Here is a 15,346-nt window from a genome sequence, read left to right as displayed (position 1 = left end):
CTCTGGGTTTGTAGAGCAGTGCCCACATGGAAACCTGCAGAGTGGGCCTTCTTGAAGGCTGAGTGCTGCCTCCCTGCCAAGGGCACTCACACCCTCTCATCCTCTCTCCTCTCTGCCCAGATCACATGCTGTTCTACCTTCACTCCTGCCTGTTGTCCTGACCACAGTCACCATGCCTCGGGGTAAGAAGGCTAAGCTCCACACCTGTGAGAAACACCGCCAGGCTCAGCATGGCACCCAGGATCTGAGGGGTGCTCAGGTCACTGCCACCACGATGGAAGCACTTTCATCTTCCTCCAGTCCTGGTCCTGGGGTTGATGCTAAGGGAAAGTCCAGTGCTAGGTCTTGGAACCATCTCAAGTGTCCTCAGGGGGCCTTTGCCACCACCACTGTGCCTGCAGGTGTTTCTCCCACAAGATCATCCAAAAGAGCCCTTGGGAAAATTGGGAAAAAGCGAAATTCCTCTCAATCCCCTGTCTCCAATGTGCGGTCTGGAAAACACTCATTAACCAGGCAGACAAGTCTGTTGGTGCAGTTCCTGTTATGCATGTATAAGATAAAAAGCCCTTTAAGAAAGCAAATATCCTGAAGATCATCGATAAAAAGTACCAAAATTGATTCCTCAGGATCCTCAAAAGAGCTTCTGATAGCATGGAGGTGGTATTTGGTATTGACGTGAAGAAAGACAACACTGCCAAGCATTCTTATGTCCTTGTCAGCAAGATGAATCTCCCCCACAACGGGATCGTGCACCGTGGCAGGGGTTTTTCCAAGACCGGTCTCCTGATGAATCTCCTGGATGTGATCTTCATGAAGGGCAACTGCACCACAGAGGAAGACATCTTGGATTTCCTGGGTAAGATGAATATCTATGCTGGGAAGAGGCACTTCATATTTGGGGAGCCCAAGAAGCTCATCACCCAAGATTTGGTGCAGCTGAAGTATTTGGAATATCAGCAAGTGCCCGGCAATGATCCAGCATGCTATGAGCTCCTGTGGGGTCCGAGAGCACACGCTGAAGCAAGCAAGATGAGAGTCCTGGAGTTCCTGGCCAGGATTAACCATTTGGATCCCAGTGCCTTCCACTTTGGGTATGAAGAGGCTTTGAAAGATGAGGAAGAGAGGGCCCAAGCTAGCGGATGTCCCAGTGTTCCCCCAGCAGTTCCTTCCACACCTAGTGAAGCTGAGGCAAATTCTGCACTTTGTGGCTCAAGAGAGTAGTCAGTGTTCCAAGTAGTATAGGACTGGACGTCACCGAGGATTCATAGTGTAAAATACCTTGGTGTTCCTGTTCTGTATGGGGAATTTAGAAAGAAACTTGTGTTTTTAAGTTCTCTACTTTTCTAATGCTGCTCCTAAATGAAAGCTTACCTAGCTTATAATCTAAGTGTATGAATGACATCAGTCACACTTTTATTGGTCTTAAGGATAAGAGTTTTTCTGTTGTGTAAAGCAAATGGGGAAGCTTCCATCTTATTTAGTAAGCCAGTTCAAGACAAAATGGCATTGCAATATGTTATTTCCTTGAAAATATTAAAAAGTTAAGCAGTAAAATATGTGGGATCAAGAAACATAGGAAAAGTAAGATGGTATTTGGATTCCTCATGCCTTGTACTCTGTGTTTTACAAAATTATAAACAACAGTATATACTTGGTTAATTCAAAATGTAGAATTAAATTCTAATAATTTCAACCTCATGCTCACAGGCTCATTTATTCCCTGAACATGAACTGAGCCTCTGCTCATAGTAGGCTCCATGCTAGTACTTGGAGAGCTGAGAAAAAGATCTAGCCACTGACCATAAAATTACAGAGGCGAGAAGCAGCTGTCATGTAAAGGAAATGGGGACATGACAGCAGTCAAATGTGAATTCCCTGATGCAAGGGAGTGGTGGGCCTTGGGAAAATAGAAGTCCTTAAGTGGGAAGTAATTATAAGTCGAGTGCATGGCGGGCTGGATGAGGCTGTGGCAATCGTGACCAGGGACCAGGTTCTCACATGGTGGGCCGCATAGTTTAAAGACAAAGCCTGGGATGGGAAACTGCCCTTAACAGTTACAGGCACACTTCACTCTGTTGCACGTTGTGTTATTGTATTTCACAGGTACTGCTTTTCTTTTCTTTGTTCTTTTTCTTTACCAAATTAAAAGTTTGTTAGTCAACCTTGCTTCCAGCAAGTCTTTCGGCTCCATGTTTCCAACATCGTTTGCTCACTTCATGTCTGTGTGTCACGTTTTGATATCTCTTGCAATGTTCACACCCTCAGCAGCAAAAATGATGGACTCAGTGAAGGCTCAGATAATGGTTAGCATCTTTTTTCTTTCAGCAAAGAGGTGTTTCTATTTAAGATATCTATATTGTTCTGAGGCATAATGCTATTGCCCACTTAATAGCCTACAATATAGTGTAAACATAAGTTTTATGAAAGTACTGGGAAACCAAAAATTTGTTGTGACTCAATTGTGATATTGACTGTCCTTCAGGGGTTGGGAACCAAACTTGCAGGATTTTCTGGGTCTCCCTGTGCTTTGGGATTGTGAGTAAATCAGACAGAAATCGCGTGAACCTGGCGTGGAATGTATCCTGTAGCTCTTGTTCCGGTGCAGGCAAGCAATGTGCAGATTAGATGTTTTATTCACGTTGCCTTCTCTCCAGAGAGTTTCTGAGAAATCAGGGTGAGGTCTCCACGGCGGCTGCAACCCTAGAGCGCACGACGCGCAGGCACGCAATCCGCCGCCGATGGCACCTCTACCCTGGCATCGCGCCCCTGTCGCCCTTTGTGGACGCCGGCTCGCCGGTGCAGTCGGATGCGCCGCGGCAGCCCTGGGCCCCGGTTCAGAGGCTTCCGGCAGAGAGGAGGCGGCCCGCCCGGCCAGGGACCCTGCGCGAGGTGGTGGCCGGCCGAGGGGTTACGTAGTCCCCGCCCGGCCAGGCCCAACCGGGCCCTGAACAGAGACAGGGCGGGGCATTGTTGATGCACTGACCGACCTTAGCACCCCTGGCATGACCTCAGGGAACAGAAACTCTGCCTCCAGCATCACTGGCACTGCCCCCAAGAATGGTGGGACGCTCATCTCTGCTGGTGGGGAATCTCAAGAAGTATGCACAGGGGTTCTTGCCTGAGAAACTTCCTCAGCAGGACCATACCACCACCACTGACTCAGAGATGGAGGAGCCCTATCTGCAATAATCCAAAGAGGAGGGTACTCCCCTCAAACTCAAGTGTGAGCTCTGTGGCTGGGTGGACTTTGCCTACAAGTTTAAGCGTTCCAAGCACTTTTGTTCCATGGCTTGTGCAAAAAGGTACAACGTGGGGTGCACCAAACGAGTGGGGCTTTTCCACCCAGACCAGAGCAAGGTGCAAAAGGTGGGAGCCACGACCCACAACCGCCATCAGGCCAGCAAAGCCAATCTGCCAACACTTACCAAGGATACCAAGAAGCAGCCAACAGGCACCATACCCCTTTCAGTTACCGCTGCCCTGCAGCTAACACACAGCCAGGAAGACTCCAGCCGTTGCTCAGATAACTCAAGCTATGAGGAACCCTTGTCCCCCATCTCAGCCAGCTCGTCCACCTCCCGCCAGCAACAAGGCCTGCGGGACCTGGAGCTCCCTGACATGCACATGCGGGACCTGGCAGGCATGGGACACCACTTCCTGTCAAGTGAGCCCACCAAGTGGAACGTGGACGATGTCTACGAATTCATCCGCTCTCTGCCAGGCTGCCAGGAAATCACAGAGGAGTTCCATGGCCAGGAGATCGATGGGCAAGCTCTGCTGCTGCTCAATGAGGACCACCTGATGAGTGCCATAAACATCAAGCTGGGGCCCACCCTCAAGATCTACATGTGCATCAGCATGCTCAAGGAGCAGGGCCGGTCGAGGGAAGGGCCCCCCCGCTGTGGGGCGTGGCTGGGGAGGAGGTCTCGGGACCTCCTTGGTGGCTCTCAGGGGCCTTTCTTTCTGTGGGAGGGGCAGAGAGGTAGGTGGCACAGAAGATGGGGCTTTATGCTTGTAAATATTTGATAGCACTGGCTTCCTCCAAAGTCCCACGACTCTAGCCCCGCTTCTCTTCCTCTCTTTCTGTCCCCCATTTTCCAGGGGGTATGTGGTCAGGGCTTCCAAGCTGAGTTGGGTCACTTCCCAGGGCAGCCGTCGGGCCTGGAGAGAGGCTTCGGAAGCCCTCGCCTGCCTTCTTCCTCTTCTTTCTCGGGGCCCAGCTCGCTCTTCCGTTGCCAGCTTCTCCCACTTCACCCTGTTACTGAAGCCGCCAGAAGGGTTCTCCCCCCTTACCCCTGCAGGTGGAGGGAGAGAAGCTGGGCCTGCTTTGGCCACCCCTGCGAGTACAGACGCCTTAATGCTATGTGTGTGACTGTGTGGGAGCCTGGACTGACTGACGGGCCGAGAGCCCCCCCTGGCATCTCCAGGTGTTTTGTAACAAACAGCCACTTAGTGCTTTGTCCTGGACTCCACTCAGCCTCGGGATGGGGAATAGGAAAAAGGGCTGCCCCGGTGCAGAGGCAGGATCAAAAAGCGATGCAGGTTAGCAGGAGATTTTCCTTTCCAGATTATCGTGGTGTCTCTGCAGCCCTTTCCTTCACTGTTGACGCCCCCCACCCAAACTGCCCTGCTGTGTCACAGACGGCATTAAGGAAGCTGCCAGTGGGCTGGGCCAAGCTGCGCCTCCTGGTCTTGCCTGTCCACTCACCCTGAGAGCCCAGTGGTGGGGCCCAGAGAACGTCCAAGGGCGGAAGAGCTGGAGTGACCGCCCAGGTGAAGAAGGCAGCCTTCGGCCTCGGCTCCCACACTTCTTTGCCTCTGGAACTTGCTGGCAGCAGTGTGAGCTGCCGATGGAGGAGGCAGGGCAAGAAGGGCAAGGGCCGGCCTCTGACCTGCCCTGCACACTGCTTGCTCCCGGGGAAGAGTTGGACTCTCCCCAGGGGAGGGTGGGTGCCCTTCTCAGTTCGTTCTATTCCCCACTCACACCCCCAGGCAGGGTTGGAAATGAAGGACTTTTTAAACCTTTTTTTGTTTTTAAAAAACAAATACGTAAAATCCATTCCTTCTGTGCCTTTCTCCCCTGGGGATGCCTTTCTGTGATCCTGAAGAGCTACTTTTCACCTGCAGGGAGAGGGTAGGTCCCTGGGCTGGTAGGGGGACGACCACCTTAACTGGACAGCATATCCTCCACGCTTTGCCGCATCATTTGAGGGCACACTCAGCCCCGGTTCAGATCCCACCTGTTCTTCATGGGTATTCCTTGGGAGTGCAAGGGTCCAGGGCCCCTTCAACTCTGAGCCTCCCCGACCCACCACTGCCGCTGGGGAGACAGGATGCTGTTCGTCAGCAATACGTGGCTCACCGGAGGCAGAGCCCAGAGCTCCCCACCCTCACACACACACCTGTGGTGCGTGCAGCTCCGTGTCCAGCACCACCCTTGGGGTAACTCTGCCTCACTCAACAGCTGAGCATTCTTTGGATGCTGGAATAGCAAACTGTTAGGAGTCTCTGCCTCAGGAGGCAATTGCCTAAGCCTCGAATAAAGAAGGGGCCTGCCAAACACAGGCTGCTTGTGCACTCAATTAGTCTGTAACAGAGGGGCCCAGGGAGACTGATTAGCAGGGACCTTTTAAGAACTAATACCCACATCTTGATGACAACTGCAGAAAACCTTTAAGATGTAACTACTTCCTGGAGGAAGAGGAGAAACAAACAACTGACTAGTTGACCACCCACAGGATGGAGCTAGGACTTGGGAAGTCTGGTCTGCAGAAGGTCGGGAATGGCTAGCCAGACTGGGGCCAGCATGGGACCCTGGGCTGAGGGGGAGTGGGGAATGTCCCCCAGGAAGACCCCTATATTGCCCACCCCACTCCAGGGCAGGGGAGCGGGCCACTGTGGCCCGTGCAGCTTGGCGAGTCCATGCTGGACCTCGACTTTCACTTTCTGGAGGACAAAGCCAGGCCCAGCCAGAGTCTGTCCTTGTATGTGAGGTGGGAGAGGGAGCTGAAACTCCTGAAAGAGGATAGGTTGGATCTGCAGGGCTGACTGACACAGGTAAATACACCCCTGCTGTCTCTTCACTCTGGGTGGAAGGCCTCAGTCTGAAGGGTGCTTCCTTCAACATATATTCGCTCCTGATATTCATGCCTTACATAGAATTTTGCAAAACTTTTGATTGTGACTGACAGTTTTTTCCCCACACTCATATATGTACTGAGATGTATGTAACTGAAGCAAAACAGAATAATACCTACCCTGATGTATTAAAAAAAAAAAAAAAAAATCAGGGTGACAGTCCTCTGAGGTGGGATGATGCCCAGAATCCGCTAGAATGGCACACTCTTTCCTCGCTGGGCATAACTGTCAGCTTTTAGATTGTGAATATTTTTTAAATCTACAGTTCCTCATTCACCCTCCCATAGCCCCTGGCAACCACCACTCTATTGTCTGTTTCTTTGACTTAGACCATTTTAGATTCCTCATGTAAAGGACATGCAGTATTTGTCCTTCTGTGTCTGGCTTATTTCACTGTACCATAATGTCCTCTAGATTTATCCACGCTGTCATGACTAGAGAGGTTAGCTTCTTTTTAAGGCTGAATGATATTCCATTGTATGTATATTTTACTTATTTATCCATTCATCTGTCACTGGACAGGTAGGCAACTTCCCTGTCATGACTATTGTGAGTAGTGCTGCAGTGAACATGGGAGTGCAGAGCGCTCTTCAAGGTCCTGATTTCAGTTCCTGTGGATAGTAGTGGAATTGCGGAGAGTATTATGTGATATTTTTGATTTGTTGACGAACCCCTATACTGTTTTCCATACTGGCTGTACCAATTTACATTCCTACCAGCCGTGTTGAATGTGTATAGTTTACTAAGAAACTTGCAAACTGTCTTCCAAAGTGGTTCTCCCATTTTGCATCACCACCACCAAGGAATGAGAGTTCTTATTGATTCACATCTTTACCAGCATTTGGTGTTTTCAGTCCTTTGGATGTTGGCCATTCTGAAAGGCATGTCGTGGTATCTGCTTGTTTTTTTTAATTTGCAGTTCCATAATGGTATATGATGTGGAGCATCTTTTCATATGCTTGTTTGACATCTGTGTTTCTTCCTTGGTGATGTATCTATTCCTATCTTTTGTCCATTTTTTATTAGATGTTAGTTTTCTTCTTATGAATTTTAAGAATTCTTTGTATATTTTAGATTAGAGCTTTCATCAGATATATCTTTTGCAAATATTTTCTCCCAGACTATGGCTCATCTTGTTCTCTTGATGGTGTATTTTTACAGAGCAGAAGTTTAAAGAGAATGGAATCTAGCTTATCAATTATTTCTTTCACGGATCCCCATCACTTTTTTCTTTGATGATCGTTTGTTGATCGATTGATTTGCTATGTGGCACATGGGATCTTAATTCCCCAACCAGGGTTTGAACTGACAACCCTTGCACTGGAAGCACAGTTTTGTGTGTGTGTGTGTGTGTGTGTGTGTGTGTGTGTGTGTGTGTTGAGGAATAGCAAATTAACAATATTGTGAACAGTTTCAGGTGGACAGTGAAAGGACTCAGCCATACATATGCACATATCCACTCTCCCCCAAACTCCCTTCCCATCAATACTGCCACATAACACATAACCAAAATAATTAAGAGTGATAATTAAAGGAGACAAATAGATAATGCTCAGTAACCATATGGTAATCTGCATGTGCAAAATCAGACACCCTCAAGTGATCAAGGGCTTACAAGATTATCTGGTGCTGTCCTTCTATGTAGAAAGTAAATATTTTATTATTTGGACTAAAAATATTTTTTTCAATTTATTTTTTGGCTGTGCTGGGTCTTAGTTGTGACACTCAGGACCTTTCCTGCCATGTCTGCAGGCTCTTTAGTTGTGGCATGTGAGATTTTTAGTTGTGGCACATGAACTCTTGGTTGTGACATGTGGGATCCAGTTACCTGACCAGGGATTGAACCCAGGCCCCCTGCATTGGGAGCACAGAGTCTTAACCACTCGATTTAACCACTTAACAACAGGAGGGTACTGAAAGTAAAGATTTTTAAACTACCCTAAATCTGGCGGCTCATATGGTAAAGAATCTGCCTGCAATGCAGGAGACCTGAGTTCAATCACTGGGTTGGGGAGATCCCCTGGAGGAGGGCAACCCACTCCAGTATTCTTGCCTGGAGAATCCCCATGGACACAGGAGCCTGGCAGGCTGCAGTCCATAGTGTTGTAAAGTGTCAGATATGACTGAGCAAATAAGCAGACACCCTAATCTGGCTGAAGAGAAGGAATATATCAGCTCTTTTTCTCTGACAGCATAACCTCTTTCCCGAGTTCCTTGATTTCTGCTGCATGTTCCTAATCTTAGATTACTTTTGGGACCAAGACCTGTTTTCTCCAACATTTGCTAGAGGTTAACTGTTCAATGTCTGTAGGAATATGCATTTCCCAGGAAGCCTTTAATCAAGTGACAGATGCTGATATGGGAACCTCCATGAAGGAGGGCTGTCACTGCTGAATATAGTGGTCATCCAAAGACTAAGAAGAGGAATGTTAGATCAGTAGAAGGCAGAGACCCAGGTTGTAGTAGATGTAGTATGTTGAGCAAAAGGAATCCGAAAGGACTAGAGTTGCATCCCCACTGTCTGGTCTCAGAGGCCCTGATGGACTACGATCACATGAGCATCACCCTGACTTCCCACTTGGAATTCTCAGGAGACTAGGACCTTGATGTAAGACAAGCAGCTTCATAAAAATAGAGAGTGGAGTTACAGGATTCGTCATGAGTCAATGTGAGGACCTGAAAGTGAATGCATGGTAGCACACACTATAAAAGGAGGCCCTGGAAAATCGCTGATGCTGTGGTCCCCAGGAAGCGCTGGGCACAGATGTCAGGTTGATTTCAGTCTGGAAAGTCTCAGCGAGGTGAGGCCTTTGTCTAATAGGATCAGCCTGTTTCACAGAGGGACGGACCTGAACCCAAAGAGGACCTCACATGCGATGCTGAGTGTTAGACAGGACCCCTGGAGAGGGAGCCAAACAGATTTCTGTAAATTGTTAGCCCTGAGAGACCCAGAAGAGCTACTTCTGAGTGGCCCCCTCATTCAACCTGTGTGATCTTAGGGAGGACAGGGCCTCCTCTAGCAGAATCGGACCCCAGATCTGCAGAGGGGGGGCATCTTGACCATAACCGGACTTAAGGTGAGGACCATCAGTGCTAGTGAGAGGGTCTCTCCCCCTACGAGGGAGGCTCACAGAGTGGCGCCCCCTCCTGACAAGCAGAGATGCTCAGAGCAGCACCCTGACTCCCGACACTAGGGACTTGGGAAGGCGAGGGCTTCGTTTGGGAGCTGGAGGACTCGGGTTCATAGAAGGAGGTGTCCTGGGCTCTGATACACTGCACAGGAGGACCCAGGGCTGGATGGATATTGAACTACCGGGTTTCTGTAGCGCCCCGCCCCCGCCTCCTGCCCCTGCCCCGCCCCCGCCTCCTGCCCCTGCCCCGCCCCTAGGAGACCCCATGTACGAACGTATGCAGGGCCCCTCTTTTCCGCTTCCGAGGCGAGGAGCGCGACTGGTAGCTGCAGCGTCTGTTCAGCGGAGATTGTGTGCTGGACTCGTCCGGAGCCAAGGTGAGGACCTGAATGTAGCTGAAGTGAATTTCCCAACCCCTCCCTGTAAGAAAAGTGACCCAACCGCATCCCACCCCTGCAATCTGCAGTGTAACATGCCCTCTCCCGAGTTGCGGGCCGAGGAGCCATCTTGTTGCCACGTGGAGGGTCGGTGGCGGCTCGGGCGGCTTTGTTGAAAGAGGATGGACTCTTTATGCGTTGGAAGTGGTATTTGCCCTCAACAGGTGAAAAGATGGGGCTTTCAGTGCTCACAGGGCTATCTCCTTCCAAAGTGGTGGCTGCACAGAAGCCATTCCCGCCACCAATGCTGCAGTGCCGCGCAGTAGTGGCCCCCAATCTTTTTGGCACCAGGGGACCGGTTTCTTGGAAGACAGTTTTTGCATGGGGTGGGGTGCAGTGTGGGATGGGGTGTGATGCGGTGGACAAAGGAGGGTGGGGTGGCATGAGGGTAGGGTAGGGTAGGCTAAAGGGATGGTTTCAGGATGCTTCAAGCGCATTACATTGTTTACTTTATTTCTGTTATTATTACATCCCCTCCCGCTCAGATCATTAGGCATTAGAATGGGAAGGTTTGGACCCCATAGGGGTCCATAGGGGTCCAAATTACCATAGAGTAATTCAGGCTGAGAGAACCCGTCATTTTTTGCATGGTGTGCGGGGGCTGGCAGGCGTTGTGGATAAGGGACGTTCAGGTAGAGAAAGGCCTTTATATAAAAGGATATGGACCTAGAGGGTATTATGTATGTTTAGTGAAATGAGTCAGAGAAAACGAAATACTATATGATTTCACTTCTGTGAGGAATCTGAAAAACAGAAACAATTGTAGAAGCAAGAGAGAAAAAACAGATGGTTGATGGGGGTTAGGGTTAGGGGCGTGGGGGAGAAGAGAAATAGGTGAGAAAGGTTAAGATGTAACTACCAGTTACATAATAAAAAGCAATGGGTGTGAAAGGTAAATAAATAAAGACATAGAATGATAGATAAGGTAACCCCATTAGGCTTAGGGAGGAGTCTCAGCCTTAGAAGGAGTCAAGCTAGGACCTTCAGTGCTAGTCAGCAGGCCTGGCATCCAAGTGGATTGCTACACTAAGGACCAGCCCCGCTCTCAGATCTGGGCATCCCCAAACAAGGTAGCTGGATATGGAGCCCCCAGCATCTCCTCTAGGCACTCGGGGAGGTGAGAGCTTTGCTCTGGGGCATGCAGACTCAGGTCAGCAGAGGGAAGACCCCAAACCCTACCCAAACTGGAGGCCAGAATCCTGAGTGAGGACTGAGGGAGCCCCTGACTCCAGAACTGGGGCAGGGGGTGGGGGTCGAGAGTGCTGCCCTTTTGGTTAGCAGCATAGCCCCAAATAATTTTTGGTGGAATGTGTCTCACTCTGTCAGCTTGGGTCCGGGAAAGGCGAAGACTTTTCACAGGGTCTTGGGCTCAGGTCTGCAGAAGGCAGAGTCCCAGGAAGGATGTGGTGTCGAGGGGAAGATCCATACACGGTAGAGAGAGCCACATCTGATGCCCCCTCAGGTGTCAGCTCTGGGGGTCCAGGGCAGAGCTGGCCAGTTCTGGTGCCCCTGACTTCTGCCTGTGGGGTCTGAGGGAGATGAGGGCCTTGGTTTCAGGTCTGCCTGCCCAGGTTAGGAGAAAACGAGGAGTCCTAGGCCGTGAGAGATGTTGAAGCACCAATTCTATATAAGGAAGGAGACAACTGACTCCCCCAGCACAGAGGAGCCCACACAGAGTGCCAGCTCTGCCGTCGCCCTGGGAAGCTGGGTTAGAGCTCTCAGGCAGAGACGCCCTCTCATTTTCTCCAAGGATGGTTTCAGGGATATTCAGGTTTGACGCTGATGGGTGAGGCCTCATTCAACATAGGGAGGAAGCCCGGTTCCTAAAAGGAGTCACAGTGGTAACACTGAATGAACATGTGAGAACCCCACCCAGAAGGAAGTGAACCACATAGTACATCACTCCTCTCAGACCTGGGAGACCCAGGCATGGGGATCAGATGACCCCCACTTGCTTCTGCGCAGAGCCTCGCAGGGAGATGAGGAACCTCGTTGATGGGGGTATGGGTTCAGGTCCGCCACTGGAGCATTTGCAGCTATTACCAGGAGCCTAGAAGAGGACCTAAGAATTGAGGGACCATCCAGCTACCCCGCGACAACAGAGGGCAGTGCAGAATCTCTTCCTGACTGTCCGCATGAGGAGTCCACACACAGCTGTAGCTAGAGATCGGGAAAATGTCGCTGCTTTCTAGTGGGTCTCAGGGAGATGGGGGACTTAGTAGGAGGGGAGAGATCTCAAGAAGAGACAGAGATTTCCTGGTCTTGCCAGGAGTCACAGAGTCATGATAAAGACCTAGAGAGATGACTTAGTTGAGCACCTACCCAAAGCAGTGGGGGCCTGCAAAGTCGCAGTCCCTGTCTGCCCTGGGGCACCTCAGGCAGAGATTGCCAGATGTCACCCCTCACTTTCAGCCCCAGGAACTCAGGGAGATGTGGGCCTTGATCTGAGGCCAGAAAACTCAGTGTGGACTAAGGGAGGAACATAAATCACATCCAAGTGAGGACGAAAGGGGCCAGTGATGACAGAACAGTGAAGTCCCACAGAGTCCAGCCCCTGCTGCCATCCCAGGGAGGTCAGGGACAGGGATGACTAGAGGTGGCTCACACTTTCTTTCACCTTGGGAACCTCAGCGTGCTCAGGTCAGCAGAGGGAGAATTTCTAACATTTTCCAGGACTCACAGAGAAGATGCTGAGGACTGTGGGAAACTCCCAGAATTCCTCGCACTCACTCCTTGGTGCCCCCAGGCATACATGGCGGGCAGAAGTGTGTGTGCATCACTCACAGCTAACAGGGAAGTGAGGGTCTTAGTCTAATGAGTCAGCAGAGGAAGGAATCTTAGACTCTCCCCTGAGTAAAATCTGGGGACCTTGCATGAATAGCACCCATTACAGGGCCTCAACCTCCTGCTGCAGTTCTTCAGGCCCCAGAGACCGTGGGCGGTAGGGCCAGGTAAGGCCACCCTGGCTTTCCCCATTCGATCTTAGGGAGCTGTTGGCCTTGCTGTGAAGAAAGGTCCTCAAGCCAGGAGAGAAAGGAGCCCCCAGATTCTCCCAGGAGTCAAAGTGGGGACTGCAAATGAGGACTGAAGGTAGCACGCTCCCCCTTGCAGCTAATCAAACGAACACTAGAGTCTTGCCTGATCCTCCGCTGAGGCCCCTCATTTCTTTGTGTCATTTCTAAGGGAGATGAGGTTCTTCACCTGAAGGGGCAGCACCAGAGGCAGGAGGGAGGGGCCCACACCCTTGGTGTTGACAAGATGAGGACCCTGAATGGTGGAGAACCGAGTTCAGGACAGAGCAGGCCCCCAGAACTGCCAGTGCCATCCACCCCTACAGTGTCCATGACTTGGCTCCTTCTCATGGGTCCCAGGGAGCTTTGAGGTGTCGCCTTTCAAGCAGCACATGGCAGGGGTCCCGGCCCCACTAAGAGCTGATGTGACAGTTGTGTGTGTGAATGAAGGGACCCAGAAAGGGCCCCACTCCCAGGATCTTCTGTCATTGGAGGCAGCCACAGGCAGGCTGTGGCCTGAGGCTGGCACGCTCTCACTTCTACACAGGGTTCTCAGGGGATAGGCTGACCAAGAACAAGAGGCCAGCGGTTCCTAGAGTAGGGCTCTCAAGGAAACGGGCAGAGCAGCCTTATTCCCTCCATGCTGAAGGAGCTCATCGACTCATCTTCCCTTCTCCAGGTTCCAGCATCACCTACTTGCCTGCCTGCTTCCCTGCCAGCTGTGCCTGCTGATAGTAATGCCTCGGAGGCAGAAGAGCAAGCACCGTGGGTGTGAGAAACGCCGCCAGGCACGCATGGAGACCAAGGATCTCGGGAATGCTCAGGCTGCTGCCACCCCCACCCCTACTTCTGGGAGTATGCCCCCAGGCTCCCCACCTGCCGGTGCGGGCCAGAAGCCTCAGGGAGCTGCAGCCACTAGCTCTCCTGTTGCAGGGGCTTCATGCCCAAGATCTAAAGCACGTGGCAGGGGCCAAGTTGAGGAACGTGAAAATTCTTCCCGGGCCTCAACCTCTGTTAAGACCGCTCCTCTAGATCCTCTGACCGAGAAGGCAGGAGTGTTGGTCAATTTCCTGCTTGATCAGTTTAAGATGAAAGAGCCCATTAGGAAGATAGATATGCTGAATCTTTTTCACAAAAGGTACAAGACACGCTTCCCCGAGATCCTCAGGAGAGCAGCTAAATGCATGGAGCTGGCATTCGGTCTTGAATTGAAGGAAGTCAAGCCAAATGGTTACTCCTACACCGTGGTCAGCAAGATAGGCCTCATCAGTGATGAGGTGCTGAGCAGCAGCTGTGAGGTGCCGAAGAATGGGCTTCTGATGCCTCTGCTGAATGTGATCTACGTGAATGGCAACCACGCCTCTGAGGCTGATGTCTGGGAGTTCCTGAATGTTCTGGGCATCTATGATGGAAAGCAGCATGTAATCTTTGGGGATCCCAGGAAGCTCATCACGGAAGAGTGGGTGCAGCAGAATTACCTTGTGTATCGTCAGATTCCCGACAGCGATCCCCTGAGCTATGAGTTCCTATGGGGCTCAAGAGCCTACGCTGAAACCAGCAAGATGAAGGTGCTGGAGTTTTTGGCCAAGATCAGTAGTACCATCCCCAGTGCTTTCCCGTTCCATTATGCTGAAGCTTTGGGAGAAGAGAAGAGATCCCGAGGCAGATCTCTAGTTAGGTCTCGTGGTGCTGCCAGGGCCACTGCCCGCTCCAGGGTCCCACCCAGAGATCCGTCCAGTGCCCAGTGAGTTCTCAGGCGGCAGCTTCACTTTGTTTGACCAATACTGCCAACCTTTCAAGAAGTGAGAGGCTAAAGTAGGGCTGGAAATGTCAATACGTATCTTCTTTGTGTTCCTGTTTTACACTATTACCTTTCAAACGTTGTTTCATTTCCTAGCATGTTTGTTTAGATTCAGAATCCAAATTTACGAATGACATGGATCACAGATTTGTTGTTGTCTGTCAGATCTAAGAGTAAGAGTTTTGGTACTGTGTAGTGTAATTCAGAAAATCCTTCATCTTTTGGGGATCCAGAACAAGATAACATAGCTTTGGAATAGTAATTTTCTTGGAAATGTGAAAGAACGTTGTAGTTTTAAAACAGATGAAAACGAAGTAAGCTGTAGTCAAGTTTTGATTTATGTTATTCACCTTTATCTCTCTATAACATTCAGTAGTACCCTTAGCGATATATTTAGATGTTGTTAGCTTATTCATGAATGCCAATAAAAACAATAAGAAACTACATTCCTTGCTTGGTGGCTCCTTTATTCCCATCTTTACTTGAGCATCTGCTCTTCAGAAGGTTCTGTGCTGGTGGGGTGATGCAAAGATAAAGGAGACCCTGTACCTGCCTGTAGATGTCTTGTGTATATGAGCAGTGATTCCATAAGGAAGGTGGTGTGATGATCTAAGACAAGTGACAAAAATCAGGGAGGATGCTGGGGAGGGAGTTGGGATGAGAGCAGTGAGGTATAAATTCTCTCAGCCTTTATTCTCTTAAACCAAAACTTTGAGGTTTGGTATTTTGGCCAAGGTCAATGGTAACACCCCCAGTGCCTTCCCACCCGATTATGAAAAGGCTCTGAGAGAGGATGACGAGAGAGCCCGAGCTGCAGTCAGGGTTTAT

General features: G+C 50.4%; 1 protein-coding gene and 2 pseudogenes across 1 annotated transcript; all 3 read left to right on the top strand.

Annotated features, from left to right (window-relative positions):
• Window positions 1-115: 115 nt before the first annotated feature.
• On the top strand, window positions 116-1,871 carry LOC139181258 (melanoma-associated antigen B3-like; annotated as a pseudogene).
• Window positions 1,872-3,002: 1,131 nt separating this feature from the next.
• Window positions 3,003-6,048, top strand: LOC139181581 (polyhomeotic-like protein 2; annotated as a pseudogene).
• A 3,497-nt stretch (window positions 6,049-9,545) lies between these two features.
• Window positions 9,546-15,054, top strand: LOC139180944 (melanoma-associated antigen B1-like). Its single transcript, XM_070783576.1, has 2 exons — window positions 9,546-9,646; window positions 13,397-15,054. The coding sequence occupies exon 2, from the start codon at window positions 13,455-13,457 to the stop codon at window positions 14,463-14,465; it is 1,011 nt and encodes a 336-aa protein (XP_070639677.1). The 5' UTR covers window positions 9,546-9,646; window positions 13,397-13,454; the 3' UTR covers window positions 14,466-15,054.
• Window positions 15,055-15,346: the final 292 nt, after the last annotated feature.

This window comes from Bos indicus, chromosome X (assembly GCF_029378745.1).
Source record: "Bos indicus isolate NIAB-ARS_2022 breed Sahiwal x Tharparkar chromosome X, NIAB-ARS_B.indTharparkar_mat_pri_1.0, whole genome shotgun sequence".
Lineage (NCBI taxonomy): Eukaryota > Metazoa > Chordata > Mammalia > Artiodactyla > Bovidae > Bos > Bos indicus.
This window is presented reverse-complemented; position numbering and strand designations above follow the sequence as displayed.

Excerpts from the sequence above, each read along its gene's own strand:
- LOC139180944 (XM_070783576.1), top strand. The coding sequence starts at position 13,455 with ATGCCTCGGAGGCAGAAGAGCAAGCACCGTGGGTGTGAGAAACGCCGC.